This window comes from Eschscholzia californica, unplaced genomic scaffold (genome assembly GCF_041429995.1).
Source record: "Eschscholzia californica isolate CP2 unplaced genomic scaffold, dmEscCali1.0.p SCAF_4, whole genome shotgun sequence".
NCBI classification, from domain to species: Eukaryota; Viridiplantae; Streptophyta; class Magnoliopsida; order Ranunculales; family Papaveraceae; genus Eschscholzia; species Eschscholzia californica.
In genome coordinates, this window is record NW_028238461.1 from 30,240,023 (window position 1) to 30,265,623 (window position 25,601).

General features: G+C 36.9%; 1 protein-coding gene across 30 annotated transcripts in view; it reads left to right on the top strand.

Annotated features, from left to right (window-relative positions):
* The window catches only part of LOC147544089 (tubulin-folding cofactor B-like), a 61,953-nt gene that overhangs the window by 14,510 nt on the left and 21,842 nt on the right, over positions 1-25,601 (top strand). For 2 of the 30 annotated variants that reach the window (XR_015223192.1, XR_015223197.1), the window contains 4 exons: positions 3,316-3,391; positions 8,085-8,237; positions 8,421-8,462; positions 10,743-11,632. Coding sequence is in view for 10 of the 30 variants with exons in the window: in XM_086633214.1 (XP_086489340.1) it covers positions 14,419-14,484 (66 nt within the window). In the remaining 20 variants the exon portion in view is untranslated. Of the gene's footprint in view, positions 1-3,315; positions 5,857-6,828; positions 7,049-7,462; positions 7,555-8,084; positions 8,238-8,420; positions 8,557-10,742; positions 11,633-13,055; positions 13,253-14,418; positions 14,780-14,837; positions 15,205-23,239; positions 23,340-25,601 lie in introns of those variants that run through there. The other 28 variants (XR_015223201.1, XR_015223199.1, XR_015223205.1 and 25 more) reach the window with 25 other exon arrangements.

Genomic DNA, 25,601 nt, shown 5'->3' on the forward strand with positions numbered 1-25,601 from the left:
TGTTTTCTATTTCATGGGATTGTCTGAGACCGTCATAAACATATTAATGTGTCAAGACATTAGTATGAAAGATGCAAACGGCCTGTCAAAGCTAAAACACCTTATAGGAAAATTTAGGAACCGTACATGATAGTCTCTGGCAGATTGTCGGCACAAAATTGAACTGACAGTAAGGCACAAAATTTGAGGGAAGGACTACATATTTGTTGGTTGTGATGCCTAAGAAATGGAACTTTAATGTGGTATACCAATTTGTTCCATCAATGTTTTCGGGAAGGATTAAACTTTTGTTGGTTGTGAATTGTGATGCCTAAAAAATGGAACTTTAAGGTGGTATACCACAGCGTTGCATCAATATTTTCGGGAAGGATTATACATTTGTTGGTTGTGATGCCTAAGAAATGGGACTTTAATGTGCATACCACATTGTTCCAATCAATATTTTCGGGAAGGATTATACATTTGTCGGTTGTGATGCCTAAGAAATGGAACTTCAATGTGGTGTACCACATTGTTCCACAATATTTTTGGTCAGGATTTTACATTTGTCGGTTGTAATGCCTAAGCAATAAAACTTTAATGTGGTATACCACATTGTTCCAAAATATTTTCGAGAAGGATTATACATTTGTCGGTTGTGATGCCTAAGAAATGGAACTTTAATTTGGTATACCACATTGTTCTATCAAAATTTTTCAAGAAAGATTTTACATTTGTCGGTTGTGATGCCTAAGGAATGGAACTTCAATGTGGTATAACACATTGTTCCATCAATATTCGAGGGAAGGATTATACATTTGTCTCTTGTGATGTTTGAAAAATGGAACATTAATGTTGTTGATTTCCATCAATTTTTGAGGGAAGGATTAAACGTTTGTCGGTTGTGATGCTTGAGAAATGGAATTTTAATGTAGTATACCATATATTTCTATCAACAACGGAGGAAAGAATTATCCGTTTGTCGGTTGTGATGCCTAAGAAATGAAACTTTAATGTGGTATACCACATTGTCCAATCAATGTTTACGGGAAGGATTATACATTTGTTGGCTATAATGCTTAATAAATGGAACTTTAATGTGTTGTACCATATATTTCAAATCAATAATCGTGAGAAGGATTACACACTTGAGGGTAGTGATGCTTGAGATATGAGAGTGTGGTATATACCATAGTGTTCCATGAATAATCGAGGGAAAAATTATATGTATGTATGTAGCGATGCTTAATATATGTAAATTTAATGTGATATATCTTATTGTTCCATCAATAATCCAGGGAAGTATTATACATTTGTCGGTAGCGATGCTTAAGAAATGAAACTATAATATGGTATACCATATTTAACCATCAATAATAGAGGAAGGATTATACCTTTGTCGATAGTGATGCTTAAGAAATGAAAATTTTATGTGGTATATACCCTATTGTTCCATCAATATTCGAGGGAGGAATTATACGTAATTCTGTTGTGATGCTTAAGAATTATACATTTTCGAGAAGGATTATACATTTGTCGGTTGTGATGCCTTAGAAATGAATATTTTCGAGAAGGATTATACATTTATTTATCAATAATCGAAAAAGGAATATACATTTGTGATTAGTCGATAGCGATGCCTTAGAAATGAATTTTTAATGTGCTACATACCATATCGTTCCATCAATTTTCAAGGGAAGAATTATACATTTTGCGGTTGTGATGCTTAAGAATTGAATCTTTTACATGGTATACCACATCGTTCCATCAATATTCGAGGGAAGGATTATACATTTGTCGGTTTCAGTGCTTAAGAAATGGAACTTCAATGTGGTATACCATTAGAATATATTTTCTTCAATAATCGAGGGAAAGATTATACATTTGTCGGTTGTGATGCTTAAGAAATTGAACTTTAATGTGGTATACCAATACAATAAATTTCCGTCAATAATCGAGGGGAAAATTATACATTTGTCGGTTTTGATGCTTAAGAAATTGAACTTTAATGTGGTTTACCATATATTTCCATCAATAATCGAGGGAAAGATTTTACATACCTGTGTAGTGATGCCGAAGAAACAGAACTCTAACATGGTATACCATATTATTCCATTAGAGTTGGGGGAAGGATTATATAATTGTGGTTGTGATGCTTAAGAAATGAAATTTTAATGTGGTATACCATATATTTTCATCAATAACCGATTGAAGGCGACCATGTCATGGAGGTTGGTCAATGGTTCTTAGCCCATCAGATATTATAGAAATGTATAATCTTGGGGATGTTGGTCATTCATCATCCTAATGGACTTTCTTTTTTGTCACTAAGTCAATATGATTCAGAAAAAGTATAAACTGAATTTGTACAAATTGTTCACAGCTCTTCCTTTTGAACAAAGTATACTGCATTGTAGTACTTGATTCTTTATACATGAGTCGCTAGCTGATATTTTATTTACGATGAAAAAACTGATTATGTCTTCTGGGAGGCGCTGAATCAACATTCTTAAAGGCTGGAAATTCAGCTTATTGGTGTAAACCCCAGACAGTTTTCTCCTTCAGTATATAGGAATGTAAATTGATTCCTCTAATAGGTAAACAAATAAATATTTGTTTTGGTGACTCGAGAAGCATCGCTTCGAAAATAGTTATAGATCTCCTCTCTTGATGTTGACGAAAAACTGCTTAGGAGAAAAATTTGTTTGATTTAGGCTACAACTTGAGCATAATTTTATGGTTTTTGATTGACTTGTCCTTTATACTGATAATATAGACCGTAAACCTGACATGTATTTTTAGTTATTAATCGCTTGATGGGTTAAACAGGAGTAAGCAATTTAGTTTGCACTTGAAAAGTTCAAAAGCATTGACAAGGCTGCAATAATTTTTTTCTAGAATACAAACAACAACATAAACATTAGATATAATCGCAATAATTTGAGGGTAGAACTACATATTTGTTGGTTGTGATGCCTAAGAAATGGAACTTCAATGTGGTATACCAATTTGTTCCATCCATGTTTTCGGGAAGGATTAAACTTTTGTTGGTTGTAATGCCTAAAAAATGGAACTTTGAGGTGGTATACCACAGTGTTGCATCAATATTTTCGGGAAGGATTATACATTTGTTGGTTGTGATGCCTAAGAAATGGGACTTTGATGTGCATACCACATTGTTCCAATCAATATTTTCAGGAAGGATTATACATTTGTCGGTTGTGATGCCTAAGAAATATAATTCTACAATAATAGATTAGTTATTTCTAATGAAAAAGTGAAGAGTTCATATAACATTTGACAAAAATATGATGCTTTTCTGATATTGAATTGCAGGATAACATGATTATTGAGGTGAAGGAGGGAATAAATTGGATGGTTAAAAAGGCGAGCTTCGTTTAAAAATATGCAGGTAATTCTTTTCTAGTTAAACATATCAGTCGTATAGTAACTGCAGTTGCTCTCTCATCACTTATCACTATTAGTTACATAATGTCTATAGTCGTCAATCACGCATAAAAAACTCTGGCCGAGTATATTGTAACCTTGGCGGTTATTTTGTTTTCTATTTCATGGGATTGTCTGAGACCGTCATAAACATAATAATATGCCAAGACATTAGTATGAAAGATGCAAACGACCTGTCAAAGCTAAAACACCTTTTAGGAAAAATTAGGAACCGTACATGATAATCTGGCAGACTGTCGGCACAAAATTGAACTGACACTAAGGCACACAATCATTTTTCCTATGCACAATGGACGCAATTCAGACTTGCTGTCTCAATAGGATTTAGTAACCGTGGAAGTATTTTTAAACTGTCATTATTAATGAATAATTATAGAAGTACCACGTGGGTGAAATTATTTTCATATTTTTAGGTAGTAAAATTTATTTGTATGACTTAGTCTATCGGCCTCCATCAAACAAAAATCCTACTTATGTCCATGCTTGGTGGTGTGTGACTGTGTGTTTGATGAAAATGGTGGGCGTGTGTGTGGTGGTTTGGCGATGGAGGAAGCGGTGGAGGCCTGGTAGTGGAGGCAGCGACGGGATTCAAACAACAACATAAACATTAGATATAATCGCAATAATTTGAGGGTAGAACTACATATTTGTTGGTTGTGATGCCTAAGAAATGGAACTTCAATGTGGTATACCAATTTGTTCCATCAATGTTTTCGGGAAGGATTAAACTTTTGTTGGTTGTAATGCCTAAAAAATGGAACTTTAAGGTGGTATACCACAGTGTTGCATCAATATTTTCGGGACGGATTATACATTTGTTGGTTGTGATGCCTAAGAAATGGAACTTTAATGTGCATACCACATTGTTCCAATCAATATTTTCGGGAAGGATTATACATTTGCCGTTTGTGATGCCTAAGAAATGGAACTTCAATGTGGAATACCATATTGTTCCACAATATTTTTGGGAAAGATTTTACATTTGTCGGTTGTGATGCCTAAGAAATAGAACTTTAATTTTGTATACCACATTGTTCCATCGATATTTTTGTGAAGGATTATACGTTTGCCTAAGAAATGGAACTTTAATGTGGTATACCACATTGTTTTAATCAAAAATTTTCAAGAAAGATTTTACATTTGTCGGTTGTGATGCCTAAGGAATGGAACTTCAATGTTGTTGATTTACATCAATATTCGAGGGAAGGATTAAACATTTGTCGGTTGTGATGCTTGAGAAATGGAATTTTAATGTAGCATACCATATATTTCTATCAACAATGGAGGAAAGAATTATCCGTTTCTCGGTTGTGATGCCTAAGAAATGAAACTTTAATGTGGTATACCACGTTGTCCAATTAATGTTTACGGGAAGGATTATACATTTGTTGGCTATAATGCTTAATAAATGGAACTTTAATGTGTTATACCATATATTTCAAATCAATAATCGTGAGAAGGATTACACACTTGAGGGTAGTGATGCTTAAGATATGGGAGTGTGGTATATACCATAGTGTTCCATGAATAATCAAGGGAAAGATCATACGTATGTCTGTAGCGATGCTGAATATATGTAAATTTAATGTGATATATCTTATTGTTCCATCAATAATCGAGGGAAGTATTATACATTTGCCGGTAGCGATGCTTAAGAAATGGAACTATAATATAGTATACTATATTTAACCATCAATAATAGAAGAAGGATTATACCTTTGTCGATAGTGATACTTAAGAAATGAAAATTTTATGTGGTATACCCTATTGTTCCATCAATATCCGAGGGAGGAATTATACGTAATTCTGTTGTGATGCTTAAGAATTGAAACTTTAACGTGTTATACCACATTGTTCCATCAATATTCGAAGGAAGGATTCTACATTTGTCGGTTTTGATGCTTAAGAAATGGAACTTTAACGTGGTATAGCAATACAATATATTCCCATCTGCCTATAGTGATGCTTAAAAAATTTAACTTCAATGTAGATTCCATATTTTTCAATCAATAATTAAGGGGAAAATTATTCATCTTTGGGTCAAGGAATAAAATGTCGGTTTCGGTGGAAATTTCGGTCGGTCCAAAAGTGGAAACGTTTCGTAGAAACGTTTCGGTCTGTGTGGAAGTTTGACAAAACTACGTAAATGATAGAAATATGTTAGGAATGTATATAATACCCAATCACACAATCAGTTTAATGGGGTAAGTTGAATTATTGTCGATAATAAAGCCTAAAAATTACATTGTTACAATGACTAGTTACAAATAGTTGATATTAGGGGCTTAAGTGAGAAAAGTTAAACAGATTTATAACATAACGGTTAGTTTGGGGGTTAATATGTAATCGCACAGTTAGACAAGGAGATACAATGAATTAATTGTTGATAGTAGCACAAAAAAAAACAAATAGGGAAGTTTTATAGGTGCCCCTTAATAGGGTGGAAGGCGCTCCAGATCCCAGAACAATTAGGGAAGGAGGCGCTTTCAACACTTACGGGAGGCGCCTATACATCTTCCCAAAGGGTTTTTATTTGAAACTCTATACTCTTTCCTCGTCTTCCTCGATAGTTTTTAGGGGTTTTTACTTTCTCTCTATAGAATTCAAAATCGAAGAAAATCTCTTAAAATTTCCTTCCAATTTTCGATTTCCTTTACTGCTGGATTTCTTTTACTTGGTAAGTAGTTATGGTTCAATTTCCTTTAATTTTAGGGTTTCTTACTCTTTAGGGGTTCTTACTCTTCAGGGTTTCTTACCTTTTCTGTTCGATTTCCTTCTTAGATAAGAAATGTCGACATTTCTTCATGTTTCGACCGAAATCTTACCAAAAATTTCTGTAAGCGTGTTTCTGTCTACCTAATTAGGAAAACCGACATATTTCGGCAACTTCGACCAAAATATGTCGACTTTTCATTCCTTGCTTTGGGTAGGGACGCTTAAAAAAACAAAACTTTAATAAGCTTGAGAAGTATTATAAATTTGTGGGTAGTGATGCTTAAGAAATAAAGTATTAATAACCGAGGGAAAGATTATACATCTGTGGGTCCTATGCTTAAGAATGAAACTTCGATGTGGTATGCAATATTGTTCCTAAAATAACTGAGGGAAGGATTGGAAATTTGTCGATTGTGATGCTTACAAAATGGAATTTTAATAACCGAGGTAGGGGTAGTACATCTTTGGGTAGTGATCCTTAAGAAATAGAACTTGTTGAGTTTGATCATTGATACACTAACAAATATAGTGGTGATTTAAGTCGTGCACGATTTTGCCTGTTGAATTCAACTATATTATAATATAGTTATAATATAATAGTTTTCAGTTTTTGTTGCTTGATTTATGCTTTTTTGGTTTGCTGATGCGTACGAACATGAACGATAGTTTACGACAGGATAAGGAGATTAAGAGCTACGTTACTGAACAACCATTGGGATTACACAATTTGTACAATAGCATCTGATTTGTTCCTTGTGTTACCAAATGCCATAACAAGCGAGCCAATCAAAAAAAATTTCGCCTATTGACCCATTTGGTTGAGATGCTGCATCTTCCATTATAATGCCTTAATTGTGCTTGGTGGAAGCTAGTCAGGGGTTGCAAGGTAGTCTTTCATGTATAACTTGGTTCTTGTAATGTTTGTTATCAGTTGCATATTCATTTGCAATATGTCATCTTACGAATTACTCAATAGTAACGCCTGAGAGGATTAGGACAGATCATATACAGACTATATGGACATAGTCATTAGAAAAAGAAGTTATCATAGGATGGTAACAGTTGATAGAAAACTTCAGTAAGAACAAAAGAGATCATTAAGGCTCATATTATGTATGCTGTATCAAGGAGACCATGCCATGGAGGTTGGTCATTGGTTCTTAGCCCATCAGACATTTTAGAAATATATAACCCGTGGATGTTGGTCATTCGTCATCCTAATGGATTTTCTTTTTTTGTCGCTTAGTCAGTTTGATTCAAAAAAGAATAAACTGAATTTGTAATTGTTCAATAATAGCAGCCCTTCTTTGTGAAGAAAGTATGCTGCATTGTGGTACCTGATTCTTCATACAGGAGCATCGGTGGCTGGTATTTTAGTTACGATGAACAAACTTATTGCATTATGTCTTTTTGGAAGAACATTGTTGATACAATGCATTAAAAAAAATGAAATAAAGTATGAAACTTTATCAATAAATAACATGTAATTTATGAAATTACAGCTAGGTTCGAAGATTTCATATGAAACCCTAGAGAGAGAAAGTGGGCCGGCCAGAGGAAGAAGACGATGAAAAAAGAAACTGTTCTTCAAACCCTAATCTATTAGGGAAGTTTTAAGGGCGCCCCCGTAATTGTAAAAGACACCTCTCTCAAGGCAGACGCCTTTGACATTTACGGAGGGCGCCTTTACCTTCCTTTGTAGTTATTTTGCCTTCAAGTCTTTTAATGTTATGGATTTGCCATTTGACCCTGACCTAACTATGTGATTGCAATTTACACCTCAAACCTTCTGATTTGTATAATAGTACTATAATTATAACAATGTTCTCTTTAGGCTTCATGATGGATAAAATATATTAGTATATACAATTCTAATATATTTCTATTATTTTTGTGGTTTTGTAAAACTTCCACACTAACAGAAACGTTTCCACGAAACATTTCCACTTTTGGGTCGACCGAAATTCCACCGAAACTGAAGTTTCATTCCTTGCATACATTATGAGAAATGGATGCACAAGTGGCGGTGGAAGGAATTTATGACAAGGTTCAAATATCATTCTGAGGTGTCTTGGGTAGGAACTCATACCTAATTTCAAACAAATTGAGACATTTGATTGAGCAAAACATCTTTGAAACAAGTAAACAACCTTAGAGAGCCCCTGGTTACCACCAAAATATAAACAGAGCAGGAAATACGATGAATTTGATGTTTTGGATCATAGTGTTGCCTTAATTGAGATGGATTTTGTGTGCAGATACCAGATAACTAAATGGAAGACCTTTGTGCAAATATCAAGGTTAGAAATCTCTGTCAGTTTAATTTGTGTTCCTTTCTTTTAGTTATCTTTTCCTTCCAGTGGCAGTTACCATATCTACCATGAAATGTTTTATGTGGATGTACTTGTTTGATACAAAAAAATGAATCTACCTTCACCCGATGCTGAGTGTGTCAGGGCTCATTTGTCAAGTATAATATTATATTCTTTATATATGAAATAGATAAGGGAATAGTAACAGAGATATGTAAGTTGGTTACAACTATGTTAACACTGATGTTTTATTAGACTATTAGTGTCTATTAACAGTATTAGTGGCATTAAAGGTTTAAGAGAACTCTATCGCGTTAATTGATGAGAGATTGTAAAAAAGTATATTAATGGATTTACTTGGTTTCTGTGAAAGGATAAGTAGCACAGTGAGAGAAAATGGTAGTTCGGGGATTCCTATTACTTAGAATCAAAAAAAATTTCAGCTTTAGTCTGTAGCCTCTTAGTTGATGGTCGTGAAAATCCTGAGCTAAAATAAAAGAATTTCGCCCTAGATAATTATCAAAAAGGTGCATAACGTACATAGTGGTTTCATATTTCATGGATAGCCTACTTAAATGAGCTTATGGGTTGTTTATTTACTATCAATGGTAATTCTATTGGAACTTCCATTATAACGAAGGAGCTGGGATAGCCTACTTAAATGAGTTTATGGGTTGTTTATTTACTATCAGTGGTAATTCTAGAATAACATGTTCAATTCCTAAATCTCAGGTTTTTCCTTTGATTTGTTTTACGGAATTGCATAAAAACCTAAGCATTGACCATCACATTTTTTTTACTTGGAAGAACAAGATCTTCTAATTGATTTTCTTGATGGTACCGATGAATTCAAAGTCTTCACTCTTGGTTCTTGACTATCACTTTTTCTATATAAAGTTGTTGTTGTCTTCCTTTCTTGCAACTCATTAAGCGTAGCTATCATTACTAGAAGACATGTTGCTTTCTTGTCCTATCACATACTTGTTATATCATTTTATTAAAGAAGTTTCGATATTTCCTTATGCAAGTACATATATTCTATTTGTCCACCAATAATTAAGGGAAGGGTTCCACAATCCTGGGGACTGATGCTTAAGACATGGTGTATATGTCTTGTTTTACCCAATAATTGATTTTTTTTCTTATTTACACTACTGCACCTGCTTCATAATAGTGATGCGTAAGAAACTTCAATGTGCTATGTAGTATATTGTTCCATCAATATTCGAGGGAGGATTATACATTTGTCCGTTGTGATGCTTAAGAATTAAAACTTTAATGTGGTATACCACATTGTTCCGTCTACATTCGAGAGAAAGATTATACATTTGTCGGTTTATAATGCTTGAGAAATGGAACCTCAATGTGGTATACCATATTGTTTCGTCGAGAAAGATTTTACATTTGTTGGTTGTGATGCTTGAGAAATGGAACCTTAATGTCGTATACCACATTGTTCCATCGATATTTTCGGGAAGGATTATATATTTGTCGGTTGTGATGCCTAAGAAATGGAACTTTAATGTGGTATACCACATTGTTCCATCGATATTTTCGGGATGGATTTTACATTTGTTGGTTGTGATGCTTAAGAAATGAAACTTTAATGTGGTACGCCACATTGTTCCATCAATATTTTCAGGAGGGAATATACATTTGTCCGCTGTGATGCCTAAGAAAATGGAACTTTAATGTGGTATACCACATTGGTCAATCAATATTTTCGAGAAGGATTATACAATTGTCGGTTGTGATGCCTAAGAAATGGATCTTAAATGTGGTATATCACATTGTTCTATCAATATTTTCGAGAAGGATTACAGATTTGTCGGTTGTGATGCCTAAATAATGGAACTTTAATGTGGTATACCACATTGTTCCATGAATAATTTCGAGAAGGATTATACATTTGTCGGTTGTGATGCCTAAGAAATGGAACTTTAATGTGGTATACCACATTGTTCCATGTGTATTTTTGGGAAGAAATAAATATTTGTCGGTTGTGATGCCTAAGAAATGGTAGCATAATGTGGTTTACCATATTTTTCCTTTAATATTCTTGGGATGGATTATACATTTGTTGGTTTTGATACCTAAGAAATGGAACTTTAATGTGGTATACTTTATTGTTCTATAATATTTTCTGGAAGAATTATACATTTCTCAGTTGCGTTGCCTAAGAAATAAATATTTGTCCTTAATACTAATAATATGGACTGTAAAACTGACATGTATTTTTAGTTATTGATCGGTTGATGGCTTAAACAGGAGTAAGCAATTTAGTTTGCACTTGAAAAGTTCAAAAGCATTGACAAGGCTGCAAAGATGTCAGTACTAGAATCAGTTGTTTTCAGCTTTTGTAGATGGAAATTTTAATAAAATCGAAGAGTTCATCTGCTTTTGCATGGCAAAAAAGGTGAGCTTCTTGTGCAGGTAATTTTGGGTATGTTTGTCATATCTTGAGTGCCTGTCCTAGTTAAAAATAAAGGGCATGTTATATCTTCAGATATCTACTCTAGACTCTCTATCAGGAGGTTTGCATTAAAAGTTGAAAGTTAGAATCGGAAATCATTTTGCCACCCTGTTTCGTAAGAGAAGAACAAACTGGTCGAGATGGGTAATAATCTACTAAAATCGTGAAATGTTCAATTTTGTAGCTCTTAACTGTTAAACAATGTCCACTATGTTGCATTATAATACCTAGATCCTTATACAAGGATGATTCTAACTAACATATTGTTAGTGTGGATGACAACTTCAATCATTATGGATGATCCCCTAAAACAAGCAGAAGCTTCTCGCACGATGTCGATTTTATTACAGAGACCCCTAAGTCACAAGCTTATCAGGTATCTGCATTCATATTCAGGAGCTGCTAAATATGCTAGCTCAAAGCTGGGAGGTCACTTATTGGTTTTTTTAATTAAGAGCAATTATCTCCTATAGTAGAGAATGTAATGGAGTAATGGACTACAAAACGTTCCATAGGCGACCAGTTTACGATTCATTTTATAGTTTCACATAAAATCAAATTTTGAACTCTCGTATGTAAATGGGTCTGCCGTAAATAACCTTGCATTTTGGCCTTGTAATTGTCTTGTTTGTTGACGTGGAAGAAAAAAGTAGTGATAAAGAAATAAGGTCCGCTAGTTTTGTCTGAATTGCTTGGTTTTTGTAACAATCTTACTTCGTATAACCCTGCACCTCTTTATACGGATATAAACTAGATTCCTTCTATTAGGAGTTGAATTTAAGGGGTCACGATCCGTTTGTCCCGGTACATTTGTGGGTCTCGGACACCGAAAGCTTTATGAGGACTCAGGTGTAAAAGTTCACCTAAGTTGTAGTCTCTGTCGCAGTTATTTATTGGTTAACTGCTTCAATCGGAATTGGCAATTTAGTTTGCACTTGAAAGATTTAGGAGAAATTTCATGACATCTTTATAGATTTTCTTCTGGACTTTCCTGTAAAGTTTCAAATTCGAATCTGTGTTTTCAAGTTTCATAGTTGGAATGTTTTGTATCGTGATTGATTAGTTACTTTTTATGAGAACCCAAATGCTTTTCTGATATCTGCATAGCTCAATTAGATTTGCAGCTGAGAACACTAGAGTAATACTATATTTTAACCTGTAATTCAAATAGTTCTACCAGTGGGTATTATGCTTACTATATGATCATCTACAATTTTTTTCGTGGGTACTAACAATGCTGTGGTGGTTCGAATGATGCTTACTATTATGATCTTGGACAATACCCTACCATCAGTAATTGTGGAATGCCTATCAAGTTTGTTTCGGATAAGTAAGAGATATATCACTGAATAGCCGTAAAGATCACACATTTGTCTTCTTCAGTTTAAAAACATTTTTGAAATCTGAAGAGAATCAGTTTGTACAATAGTTTTACAAGAGCATCTGTGAGGGGTTTGCATCTTAAGTTCGGAATTAGAACTGGAGATTAGTTCGTTGCTAAGCCAATCTGATTCGTAAACACAATAATTGCTTCGATCATTTACAATGATCATTCCAGACAAGAACAAGCTTAGCGTCTAATATCTCTTCTATAATGGAGAGTCAGTGAGCTTATACATGTTTTTTTTTTGTGTTAGTCTTCAAGAAGGATTCACTGAATTAAGTTCTATCAGGCCTGGGAAATTAGATTTTGGTATTCACGGAGCAATTAATCTCTCTTAGATCAGAGAATAAATTAGACTGTAGTATAAAAGGCTTCGTGAATAAACTCCATATTTATTGATTTCAATTTTATTGTTGTCTCATGTTTCAACATTGAGATTTGACATCGAAATTAGATTTTGACCTTAAGATGTAAATTGATTTCTCTTAAGGTAATCAAGCAAAAATCTGTTTTTCCCAATGGCGAGAGGAAATCATGCCGGCCTAGTGTTACTTTCTTTTTCATTTTCGAACAAAAAAACAGTGAAGGAGAAAGAAGGATAGTCAATTTCCTCCAGATTGCTTGATTTACATTACAATTTAGAAGTACTTTTAGTTTTTGATTGACTTTTCCTCAATAGTCTATTTGGCAGTTATAGTTTGCATTTGCACTTGAAAATATGTAGAGAATTGTCCACGCTGCAGAGATGCAAATACTGGAATCAGTTTGTTTTTCAGTTTTCATAGCTTGAATTTTCAAGAAAATCAGTGAGTTCAACTTGCATCTGTCAACGAGAACTACGAAGATTAATTTTCTTATTTGATTGCCAAGATGTTGAAGATGATTATTGAGGTGAAAGAGGGAGAAAAGAAGGCTAGAAAGGTGAGTTCTCTTTCTAGTTGAATCACATTACCTAAATAAGTTCATATTAATGGTACAGTATCTGCAGCTTGTTTCTCACGTCACTACTAGTTAAATAATATCGATAGTGCATGTTGTATCGAAGAAATCATGTGTTCCAGTTTTTTTTCAATTGCTTGAGGTTAATACATGCCTGGGGATATTGGTAATTCATCACTCATAAAATAAATGGTCTGGCCTATAAGTTTCTCCTCAGGAAACTCCATTACGAGGTTTGCTCATAAGTTTGGAAGCTTGAATTGAAATTTATTTCGTCACCAAGCCATTCTGGTTTCTAAATAGAATAACTAATTGCTCAAGACGGGTAATGATCTATTTACATCGTGAATATAAGAATTATACTAGCTCTAGGCCTCTAGCTCCTTACAATAATATGTTACATTGCGATAACTGGCCCTTATACTGAGACTACCCTAACTAAATATTTTTTCTGTAAACGACATGCTTCAATCACTTGTGGTAATCCTTCCAAACAAGCACAAGCTTATTGCCTAAGGTCTCTTTGATTACAGGTCGCAAAGCTTATCTAGGTGTATGCAATCACATTAGTTGATGAAATTGGCTTCTTTTTAAATTCTACTTTTAGTGATAATTATCGCAAAATCCATTTTGATTATTTGCTGTTTTGTGTTTCTCAGTATTTATTAACTCTACTTTATTGTTTCAACTAGACTTCTAGTGAGAGGGCAGGGTTTCAGCCTTAAGGTTGTTTGTTTGAATCCTTTGCAGTCGGGGTCACCGGGAAGCCTTATCTAGACTGTATCTGCATAGATCGGCAAATAAAATCAGTGAGACTTGGGTGTAAAAATTCACCCAAGTTGTAGTCAACACTAATAACTTGAAATGTTGACCAGACATCTAATGCCTACTTGCAGTTATTCATCAATTTACCGCTTGAACAAGAATGTCCAATCTCAGTTTGCTTTTGATAGATTGAGTGTAATTGACAGAGAATCTTCGTAGAATTGACAGAGCATCCAGTTTATTAACTCTACTCTTATTTGTTAATTTTTCAATTTTATAGTTGGATTTCTTATGACGTAATAGATTAGTTATTTCTAAAGAAAAAGTGAAGAGTTCATATAACATTTGACAAAATATGATGCTTTTCTGATATTGAATTGCAGGATAACGTGATTATTGAGGTGAAGGAGGGAATAAATTGGATGGTTAAAAAGGCGAGCTTCGTTTAAAAATATGCAGGTAATTCTCTTTCTATTTCATGGGATTGTCTGAGACCGTCATAAACATATTAATGTGCCAAGACATTAGTATGAAAGATGCAAATGACCTGCCAAAGCTAAAACACCTTTTAGGAAAATTTAGGAACCGTACATGATATTCTGGCAGACTGTCGGCACAAAATTGAACTGACAGTAAGGCACACAATCATTTTTCCTATGCACAAAATTGAACTGTCTCAACAGGATTTAGTAACCGTGGAAGTATTTTTAAGCTGTCATTATTAATGAATAAATTATAGAAGTAGCGGTGGGTGAAATTATTTTCATATTTTTCGGTAGTAAAATTTATTTGTATGACTTAGTCTATCGGCCTCCATCAAACTAAAATCCTACTTATGTCCCTGCTTGGTGGTGTGTGACTGTGTGTTTGGTGAAAATGGTGGGCGTGTGTGTGGTGGTTTGGCGATGGAGGAAGTGGTGGAGGCCTGGTAGTGGAGGCAGCGACGGGATTCCGAGGAGGTATATATATATATATATATATATATATATATATATATATATATGCACAAGACTGCTTACTTAAATAATTTTGTAAGATCTATTTAAACTCATTTTTTTCTAGAATACAAACAACATAAACATTAGATATAATCGCAATAATTTGAGGGAAGGACTACATATTTGTTGGTTGTGATGCCTAAGAAATGGAACTTCAATGTGGTATACCAATTTGTTCCATCAATGTTTTCGGGAAGGATTAAACTTTTGTTGGTTGTGATGCCTAAAAAATGGAACTTTAAGGTGGTATACCACAGTGTTGCATCAATATTTTCGGGAAGGATTATACATTTGTTGGTTGTGATGCCTAAGAAATGGGACTTTAATGTGCATACCACATTGTTCCAATCAATATTTTCGGGAAGGATTATACCTTTGTCGGTTGTGATGCCTAAGAAATGGAACTTGAATGTGGTGTACCACATTGTTCCACAATATTTTTGGGAAGGATTTTACATTTGTCGATTGTAATGCCTAAGAAATAAAACTTTAATGTGGTATACCACATTGTTCCAAAATATTTTCGAGAAGGATTATACATTTGTCGGTTGTGATGCCTAAGAAATGGAACTTTAATTTGGTATACCACATTGTTCCATCAATATTTTTGTGAAGGATTATACATTTGCCTAAGAAATGGAACTTTAATGTGGTATATCACATTGTTGCATCAAAAATTTTCAAGAAAGATTTTACATTTGTCGGTTGTGATGCCTAAGGAATGGAACTTCAATGTGGTATAACACATTAATCCATCAATATTCGAGGGAAGGATTTTGCATTTGTCGCTTGTGATGTTTGAAAAATGGAACATCAATGTGGTTGATTTCCATCAATATTCGAGGGAAGGATTAAACATTTGTCGGTTGTGATGCTCGAGAATTGGAATTTTAATGTAGTATACCTTACCATGTATTTCTATCAACAATGGAGGAAAGAATTATCCGTTTGTCAGTCGTGATGCCTAAGAAATGAAACTTTAATGTGGTATACCACATTGTCCAATTAATGTTTACGGGAAGGATTATACATTTGTTGGCTATAATGCTTAATAAATGGAACTTTAATGTGTTACACCATATATTTCAAATCAATAATCGTGAGAAGGATTACACACTTGAGAGTAGTGATGCTTAAGATGTGGGAGTGTGGTATATACCATAGTGTTCCATGAATAATCGAGGGAAAGATTATACGTATTTTTGTAGCGATGCTTAATATATGTAAATTTAATGTGATATATCTTATTGTTCCATCAATAATCGAGGGAAGTATTATACATTTGCCGGTAGCGATGCTTAAGAAATGGAACTATAATATGGTATACCATATTTAACCATCAATTATAGAGGAAGGATTACACCTTTGTCGATAGTGATGCTTAAGAAATGAAAATTTTATGTGGTATATACCTTATTATTCCATCAATATTTGAGGGAGGAATTATACGTAATTCTGTTGTGATGCTTAAGAATTGAAACTTTAACGTGTTATACCATATTGTTCCATCAACATTCGAAGGAACAATCATACATTTGTCGGTTTTGATGCTTAAGAAATGGAACTTTAATGTGGTATAGCAATACAATATATTCCCATCGGTAATCGAGGGACGGATTATACATATATGTGTAGTGATGCTGAAGAAACAAAACTTTAACATGGTATACCATATTATTCCATCAAAAATCGAGAGAAGGATTATATCATTGTCAGTTGTGATGCTTAAGATATGAAATTTTAATGTGGTATGCCATATACTTTCATCAATAATCGATGAGAGGATTATACAAATGTGCATAGTGTTGGTTGAGAGATAGACTTGAATGTGGCATACCATATTGTTGCATCAATAATCGAGGGAAGTATTCTACATTTGCCGGCATTGATGCTTAAGCAATGGTTTTAATGTGGCATGCCATATTATTTCTTCAATAATCGGGGGAATGATTATAAATCTGCCTATAGTGATGCTTAAAAAGTTTAACTTCAATGTAGATTCCATATTTTTCAATCAATAATTAAGGGGAAAATTATTCATCTGTGGGTAGGGACGCTTAAGAAACAAAACTTTAATAAGCTTGAGAAGTATTATAAATTTGTGGGTAGTGATGCTTAAGAAATAATGTATTAATAACCGAGGGAAAGATTATACATCTGTGGGTCCTATGCTTAAGAATGAAACTTCGATGTGGTATGCAATATTGTTCCTAAAATAACTGAGGGAAGGATTGGAAATTTGTCGATTGTGATGCTTACGAAATGGAATTTTAATAACTGAGGTAAGGATAGTACATCTTTGGGTGATCCTTAAGAAATAGAACTTGTTGAGTTTGATCATTGATACGCTAACAAATATAGTGGTGATTTACGTCGTGCACGATTTTGCCTGTTGAATTCAACTATATTATAATATAGTTATAATATAATAGTTTTCAGTTTTTGTTGTTGATTTATGCTTTTTTGGTTTGCTGATGCATACGAACATGAACGATAGTTTACGACAGGATAAGAAGATTAAGAGATACGTTACTGAACAACCATTGGGATTACACAATTTGTACAATAGCATCTGATTTGTTCCTTGTGTCACCAAATGCCATAACAAGCGAGCCAATCAAAAAAAAGTTTCGCCTATTGACCCATTTGGTTGAGCCGCAACAGAAGCTTCTGGACGCGTCTTGGAGACGTGACCAGCAGCTGCAAGGGAGCTTCCTGCACGCGTCTGAGACGCGTCCTGAGCACTCGACGTTCGGAGACACCTAGTGCTGGTCCGGTCCAGCACCAGACGCGTCTAGGACGCGTTCGGTGCATGGACTAGCGTCCTGGCTCTGGCCAGGACGAGACTAGGCCTCGGCCAGGACATGTCGGCCCTATGGGCCGTGCCATGTCTTGACTTTGTCCGAGCCCTTGTGTGGGCTTGGGCCGGGACTTGTCTAAGACTTGTCCCGGGCTTTTTCGAGGCTTTTCCAACCAAATAATTCCAAAGTTAATCTGGGCCATCCGGAAGGCCAAAACGGATTTCTCTTTAAATTGATTTATGAAATCATTAAGAATCGAATCAAGTTTTTTCCGATATTGACCCGAGCTTTCTCGAGCCCAAAACTCCGTTTTTCTTAAAGTTGATTTTAGAAATCATAAGAGATAAAACGAGAACGCACCATTAGTCGAATTCTTCGAATTTAGACTTAAGGTCCGTAATGTGACATGGGATGTCAACAAAAGTATCTCCCGGATTAACATGCATATATAATTTTTAGCCTTGATATATTATATGATTGCATGTGATGTGAATGCGGGAAACTAGTATGACCATAGATTTATTTCTTTATTCTTGTTTTAAGCACGGATGGGTGCATGCTTTGTAATTAATTTTAATTTTAAGTTTATACGATCTGCGAATCGTTAGAGTCTTGTAATTAGAGTTTAGGGTCTATGAGTCCATTGAAAAACTCAAGGATGAAATCTAAAGGCGAGTGGGACAATTCAATGGAGGTTCAAAGATGGCTATCTAAGACGAACCGAAAGGCGAAACAAGAAGAAAATCAAAGGAGATTAGATATTCTAGCTTAGGGGTCATACTAGGATCCATGTCTGCTTGGTTTACTTTCTCGCGAGCATTTACTTACTTATTTACGCTTTATCTCGAGGATGTTAGTTAGGATAAATAGTTCACTATAACAAACGCCAGACTAGCGTAAAAGTCCCCAAAACGTAATCTTGAGTAATCGCCTATCCAGATTAAGACACTCGTTGAGCCCTTGTTCGAGGAAGGTGGGTCGGCCTTCGCAGAGTACCTCCTCTACCTTGGGAAAATGCGGGTAGGTCTAGAGAAGAGGCCTAAACGTCTAAATGATTCTATTCAACGAGATCAGCAAGAGAGTCTTGGATACTCGAGGCAAAAGGATAGATTAGTCATCTATAAACCAAGAGTCATAAGGTATGATCAGTGAAATAGTTCACTCACCCGGAACGACGGAGTCAAAGGGTGGGGCCTTCATCCGCTTTACTCCGAAGAACTGGGATCTTGGAATCACTTATTCAATCGGGGACGATTTTATTGAATAATGTGGGAAAAACGATAACGAGTTTTAAAACGTTGTCATTTTTTTATTTAGTTTTAAGATGACATAAACGAGTTCAACTCTGAATCACACCCAAGGGAGGTGTTGATCAACTTCTTAGAATGGAAGAATAAATCGAGAATGGTTCTCAGATTTAAAAGGAAAGCGTACTAGAATACCCAATCCCAATGTTGACTCATACTAAAGAAGGTCAAAAGCTATTTGCAAGCAATCGTATAACATTCTCTTTGGAAGAGTAATGGATGCTAGCATAACCATTAAGACAAACTGAGGAAGAAATTGCTACAGAAATCATAAATGGGGAGGTACAAGACCTCCAAGGCAATCTGAAAGTCATTTTAAAGGAAGACAACTAAATACATCTATCACCCAATTCAATATCGATTGAACAAAGATAAGACCTTAGATGAGTCACACAGGTTGTTACGAACAAACTGAGCAGAACATACGGGAATATCCAGTCTAAGAGAGGTTCTTGAGATTTGTTACAAGGAATCTAAGAAAGAGTCCTTGAGATTCAAAAGGGCAAAGGATCAGTCAAGTGAGACAAACATTTGATCAAAGAAAAGCAGTTGCCGAGTACATGATCAAGAGTATTCCTCATTACTGTGAATGTTTCCAAACAATGGCTAGACCATTTAAAAGGAAACTACTTTTAGCACCTGGAGGACAAATGGAATGGAATTATGAATTCCGTTTCCGTATCCTTGTTAACAAAGTTAAAAACAAGTATCGTAAAATTCCTTCATTAGGTATTTTATACCGGATGTGCGGCTCGGTAAAGCTCAAGGAAATCAAATACTTGACTAAAAGAAGTGAAGATCCAAGAGAGAGCAGAAGCAGTAATGTTAGGGATGCTGAAAGGGATCAAAGTCTCCTTTTAGACACTGATCTAGCTTAGAACTTAATAGTAATTATGTCGTTCTTCTAGAAACATTTGATGTTTTAAACCAGTGGTAAATTAACTAAAGGTTAACATTGATAATGAATGATATCGAGAGATTCAAACTTATTAACTTCAGCATTGTTGTGGACGGTAGAAAATCACACAATTAATAGATCGTCGATTGGTGGGCCACCAACAACTTGGGCTCTAGACCACGAGAAGGATGAAGTTCTGGTTGGACCTGTAGACAGACAAAAACGAGTAAAACCGTGAAGTCTTGGGGACACCGGGATGGTGTCTTGCCAAGGGCACTCCGACGGTCAAGTCAGCAAACTATAAAAGATAAATCTTAATCGATTGAATGTTGAGGGTGTTACCGTGTTGTATCGTCGGAGGGTGGCTAGACTCGTAGAGTGGCCGGAGCTTCGACTCTACGGGATAGTTGGTCGGATTGATCTCCTGGAGCAGGTCGAGAGGTCGTCTCGATCGGAGATTCTGGATAATGGAGAAGTAGGATGTAACAAAGACTTTAGAAGGACTTCCAGAGCGATGGAGCTTGAAGATGTAATATCGTCGTCTAGAGTGATCCCCTGGAAGATTATCCCTCAAGACTTCTGGAATTCGAAGGTTGGTTATTGTCGTCTAGAGTACTGATCAGAAGATGATAAAGGAGAGAGAGAAGAGTCTTCAGTAGTTTTCTAGCTGGTCTTCGATGCCTTTGGAGTCTGAGTCTCCTTCTATTTATAGGCGACTGATGGACTCGTGGAGTCTGTCAGATCCGAGATGATTGGGGTCGAGGGTGACCCCAAACCCTAAGGGAGACTCGTTCCTGGCCGTCGATCTGTCACTTGGAGTAACTCGATCGTACGATTACGCCGCCTCGACTTTAGGCTCTTCGTAGTCTGAGATCACCTAACGGTACTTAAGGCGACGTGGGGTTTTAGAGGGACTTCGTCAAATGAATACGTGGCGAGGTCTCCGGAGTTGAGGTTGACTCGGTAACCGGCATACTCGGTTGAGGGCGACCAAGGGGTGCTTGGAGTATTGTTGCTTTTAATAGGTTATTGTTCGTCTAGATGGACCTTCACAAGGGCTTAGAGCCGTTTGGACCTTTAGTTGGCCGATTTCCACGTTGGAGAGTGTCCAACTAGTAGGCAAGTGGGTCGGGCCCAAGTGATATTTGTTCGAAGTAGGCTCGGTCTAGGCGACCCTTAGACGAAGTGGGCCCAACACGATTTTTGACCACTACAGTTTGTCCCCCACTCTCTAAGTTAGTGATTTGCTCGCTTAGAGAGTAGATTTCGTATTTCCGAGGAGGTGTCGGTGTTTAGCGTTCGATCGGGGAAGTTCCGGTATTCTTGAAAATTGTATGACGTGTCCGAAATGTGTTCTCTCGTCGAACATATTGATTGTCTGACCACTTCGAGTGAAATACGACTTAGTGTCGAAATTGGTCTTCGATCTTATAATGATTTTAAAAATACGCAAATATTTACGGATCTAAAAAAAACATCGGGTTGTCACCACGAATATGTAGCAAAATTAGTCGGACAGATCCGGTCCACACTACCGAAAAGCAGTTCGGGAGGGCCTCCAAATTGCCCACGGTTAGTGGGTGAGGAGGTTTCCTCCGAACCACCCCTAGGTAGTTTGGGGAGGGTTTCCTCCAAACTACCACAAGGTGGTTTGGAGGTTTCCCCCAAACTATCATAAGTTAGTTTGGGGGAATTCCCTCCAAACTACCTGGTGGTAGTCTGGGGGAATTAATTCCTCCAAACTACCTAACGGTAGTTGGGGGGAAGATTCCCTCCAAACTACCTGGTGGTAGTCTGGGGGAATTAGTTCCTCCAAACTACCTAACGGTAGTTGGGGGGAAGATTCCCTCCAAGCTACCGTGAGGTAGTTTGGAGGCTTCCTCCAGGCTACCTTTCGGTAGTTTGGAGGAATTCCTCCAGGCTGCCTTTCGGCAGTTTGGAGGTTTTTCCTCCGAACTACCGTGGGTAGCTTGGAGGCATTCCTCCAGACTGTCGTTAAGCAGTCTGGAGGTCGGTATTAATTTTTTTTTTCCTTTTTAATCAAAATTGATTATTTTTTGAAAAATTTGTGCATACATATATATATATGTGTGTCTGTGTGTATATATATACATGTGTGTGTAAACATTTACATACAAGTGTGTATGAACATTTATATACATGTGTGTAAACAAATGTGCTCAAGTGACATATAATTAAATAGACAACAAATGATTTTTGTGGGGGGTCTCAACAACTATATGACACATTTATTTTCAAAGGTCTCGACCAATGTGTGAAACACATACCTTTTTTCTGGGTAGTACACTTGTCGAAATCCGTGTTTTGCTATTTATGGAATATTGGCCTTGAATTTGCTTGAAGTAGTCTAGATGGACTAAGTGTCGGCTCGTTCCTTAGGTGTTATGATAGTATTAGATGCCTAGACGTTTCAAGTTTAGCGGGACTTTAGTTATCCTAGAGAGACCAAATATAGTCTAGCTGGACTAAGTGTTGGCTCAATCCATTTAGCGGGACTTTAGTTGCCCTAGAGAGACCAAATATAGTCTAGCTGGACTAAGTGTTGGCTCAATCCATTTAGCGGGACTTTAGTTCCCTAGAGAGACCAGACATAGTCTAGCTGAACTAAGTGTTGGCTTAATCCATTTAGTGGGACTTTAGTTGCCCTAGAGAGACCAAATATAGTCTAGCTGGACTAAGTGTTGGCTCAATCCATTTAACGGGACTGTAGTATTGAACATCAGAATATTTGTAAGGGCGATGATTTTTTCAATGAATTTCATGAGTTAAGTTACACAATAAAAAAAGTACGTATAAGGAACATTGCAAACAAGCAAGAATGAGTTGAGTAAGAAGTATTACAAAGTAATTCAGACTTGAGGTTTGTCATCTCGAGCTTAGTGGCGAGAATTTCTCCAGTGCTCTTCTCGAGCTTGACCTTCGGGGTTGTTCTATCGTCTACTGAGTTGGCCCAAGGGCTATCATTTTCGAATGCGTTCATCTAGAATTGTAGACTTTTGAGACTTTGTAGTTGGAGTCAGAGTCGAGAGCCTTAAGGCGTCATTCTGCCATGTAGAGCTCGAGGGTGAATTCTTTCAAGAAGAGAGTGAGATCTCAAAGCCGTTGTGTTATTTTGATGACTTTGAGGTCTCGAGCTTTCCTTCTCTTTCGGTAACACCCGAGGTATTTATATTTCCCAGGATGTATCTATCTCGAACCTTCCTTAGGCCGGGTGGAGTCTCGGAGACGTCTCGACCCGCTACAATGTGTAGAAAGAGAATTAGAGGAAGGGAGATTAATGGCGCCTTGTGTGGATCATGTGGGGGGTACAAAAAGGTATGTAGTATTGTAGTGCTCCCTTTAAAGCCGGTTGAAGTTCGAGCGTGAACCTCGTTGCTTCGTTTGAAGCGACAGTAAGCTTCTTAGAATTTTTGTTTTTTCGTCGAAGTCTTATGTTCTTCATCTGAAGTATGAGGTCGATAGCTCTAGTCTTCTGTGTGGCTATGTTGGAAGTTTAAGCTTGCATTTCATGGTATTATTTGTCCCCTGTTAGGCCAGTTGGAGCTCGAGCGTGAACCTTGCTGCTTCGTCGAAGCGACAGTAAGCTTCTAGAAATTTTTTGTTTTTCGTTGAAGTCTTATGTTCTTCGTCTGAAGTTTTAAAGTTGATAGCTCTAGTCTCCATTTAGCTTTGAGGGAATTCGAGCTCGCATTTTAGGCACCATTCGTCCCCCAGCCTAAGTGTAGAACATTATTTTTCTGGACTTAGGTTGATTATTTGCTGGCTAGCTTCGGTGGATGGGTGAAGGTTGTGCTTCTCCTGTTTGTCCACGAGCTTTGACCGAGCTGCACACACAAAAGCGAAGGTCGACAGCAACACCATCAGCCCTCTGGCGCACAAATCAGCAATTTTCTATCAACAAAGAATGATAGAAATAATGGGTGAAGACATTCAATACTTCCTGTTATCAGTATGGGAGTCGAGATGAACATCGATTAACCTTGTGTGGAGTCCAGGATAGTGCAAGATTTAGGTCTGGTTCCAGCTAGGTCGTGCTCCCAAGGGGTTATTTGATGTTTTTTTTGCCCCAGATTGTAGGTGTAGAATGTTTCGTGCCCTTTAGCCTAGAAGTTGAATCAACTTTTCCAGACTGTTGTCTCCAGAGTCGACTAAAGTTGGTGGATGATAGAGGTGTTCTTTTCCAGCCATGCTTGTCCCCCTGTCGTTTGTAGTCGCTCTCTGACGAGACGTCTGTTTGTCTGGGTAAGATGCTCTAACCTGCAAAAAATCGAGCTAGAGGGTTGGTCGGTGGCGTAGCCCCCGACTCTCCGATGCTTAAGTCAGTAAGTTTATTCAAGATGAAATGTAATAAAAATAGTTTAGAGTTTAGAAATGGTACAACTTTAGATGTGTTGCATTCCAACTCTTATTAATGTTGAGTTCATCTTCGAGTTGTAGTTTGTCCACCTTGCCCTACTACTCAGATGGTTCGATGTTCATGTTGTAGTCTGGAACTCTGATGCGAACTGGTCCGTTCGGCAATTAGACCTGGTGGATCAAGTGGTTTTCTGTCGTCTCGGGCTTGAGGTCGCCTTGAGGTAGTGTAGGGCTCTAAGTGTCTACCATCTGACCTACGATCTGTTCGTCTCAAGCGACGTTCTCGGGATCACTCGTCGCTAAGGTAGTGTCTGCTTCGATGGTACTCATCTTCTTCCCAACGGATCTCTACCCAAGCTCGAGCAAGGATATCCTCCATGGTGGTGCAGTTGAACTTGGTGAGTTCTTTGTAGAGTTAGCTCTCTGTTGAACCTCCCTACATAATCTCTAAGTGGTTCACCTCGCCTCTGGCTAAGTCGGTAAAGGTTCTCTAACTTCTTACTACTCGCGAACTGTTCAATGAACGTGTCTGTCAGCTGGGCAAATGAGGCGATGGAGTTGTTCGGCAGGTTAATGTACCACTAGAGAGCTGGACCAATGAGGCTCGAACCGAAGCTTTTGCACATGCAAGCCTCTCTAAGGTCCCTGGGTATGGCTGCAGTGAACATCCTTTGCTTGTAGGATGCAATATGGTCGTCTGGATCTGAGGTGCCATCATACATTCTCATACTCGGGAACAAAAATTTCTTCGGCATCTCCACTAAGGCTATGGCGTCGACAAAAGGGGAGTCTGCATAACTCTTTGGTTGACTCTTTCTAAGGGGGATTGGGACTCCTGGAATGCGAGTGATCAGAGCCTCCATCTCTGCCAATTTTTTAGCCATCGCCTGCTCCAAGGGGGTTCCTGCAAAGCCAGAGTTCAGACCATCAGTCAACAGACTAAAGGGTACGCTAGTACGTAGTAAAGTAGGAGGAGTAAGAGAGGATGAGAAAAAAGGGGCAGTCATCGACTGCGATTGTTGATTGGTTTGAGCTGAGCTTTGGAAAGATGGTAATAACGTCGTTGCCGGAGTCGTAGTATTAGTCACTGGATTCGAAATCGAGACGCCAATGGTGCCAGACTGGACGGTTGGTTGGCTGGAGGAGTTTCCTGCTTCAGGGGTCACCAAGGATTGCATCGGGTTG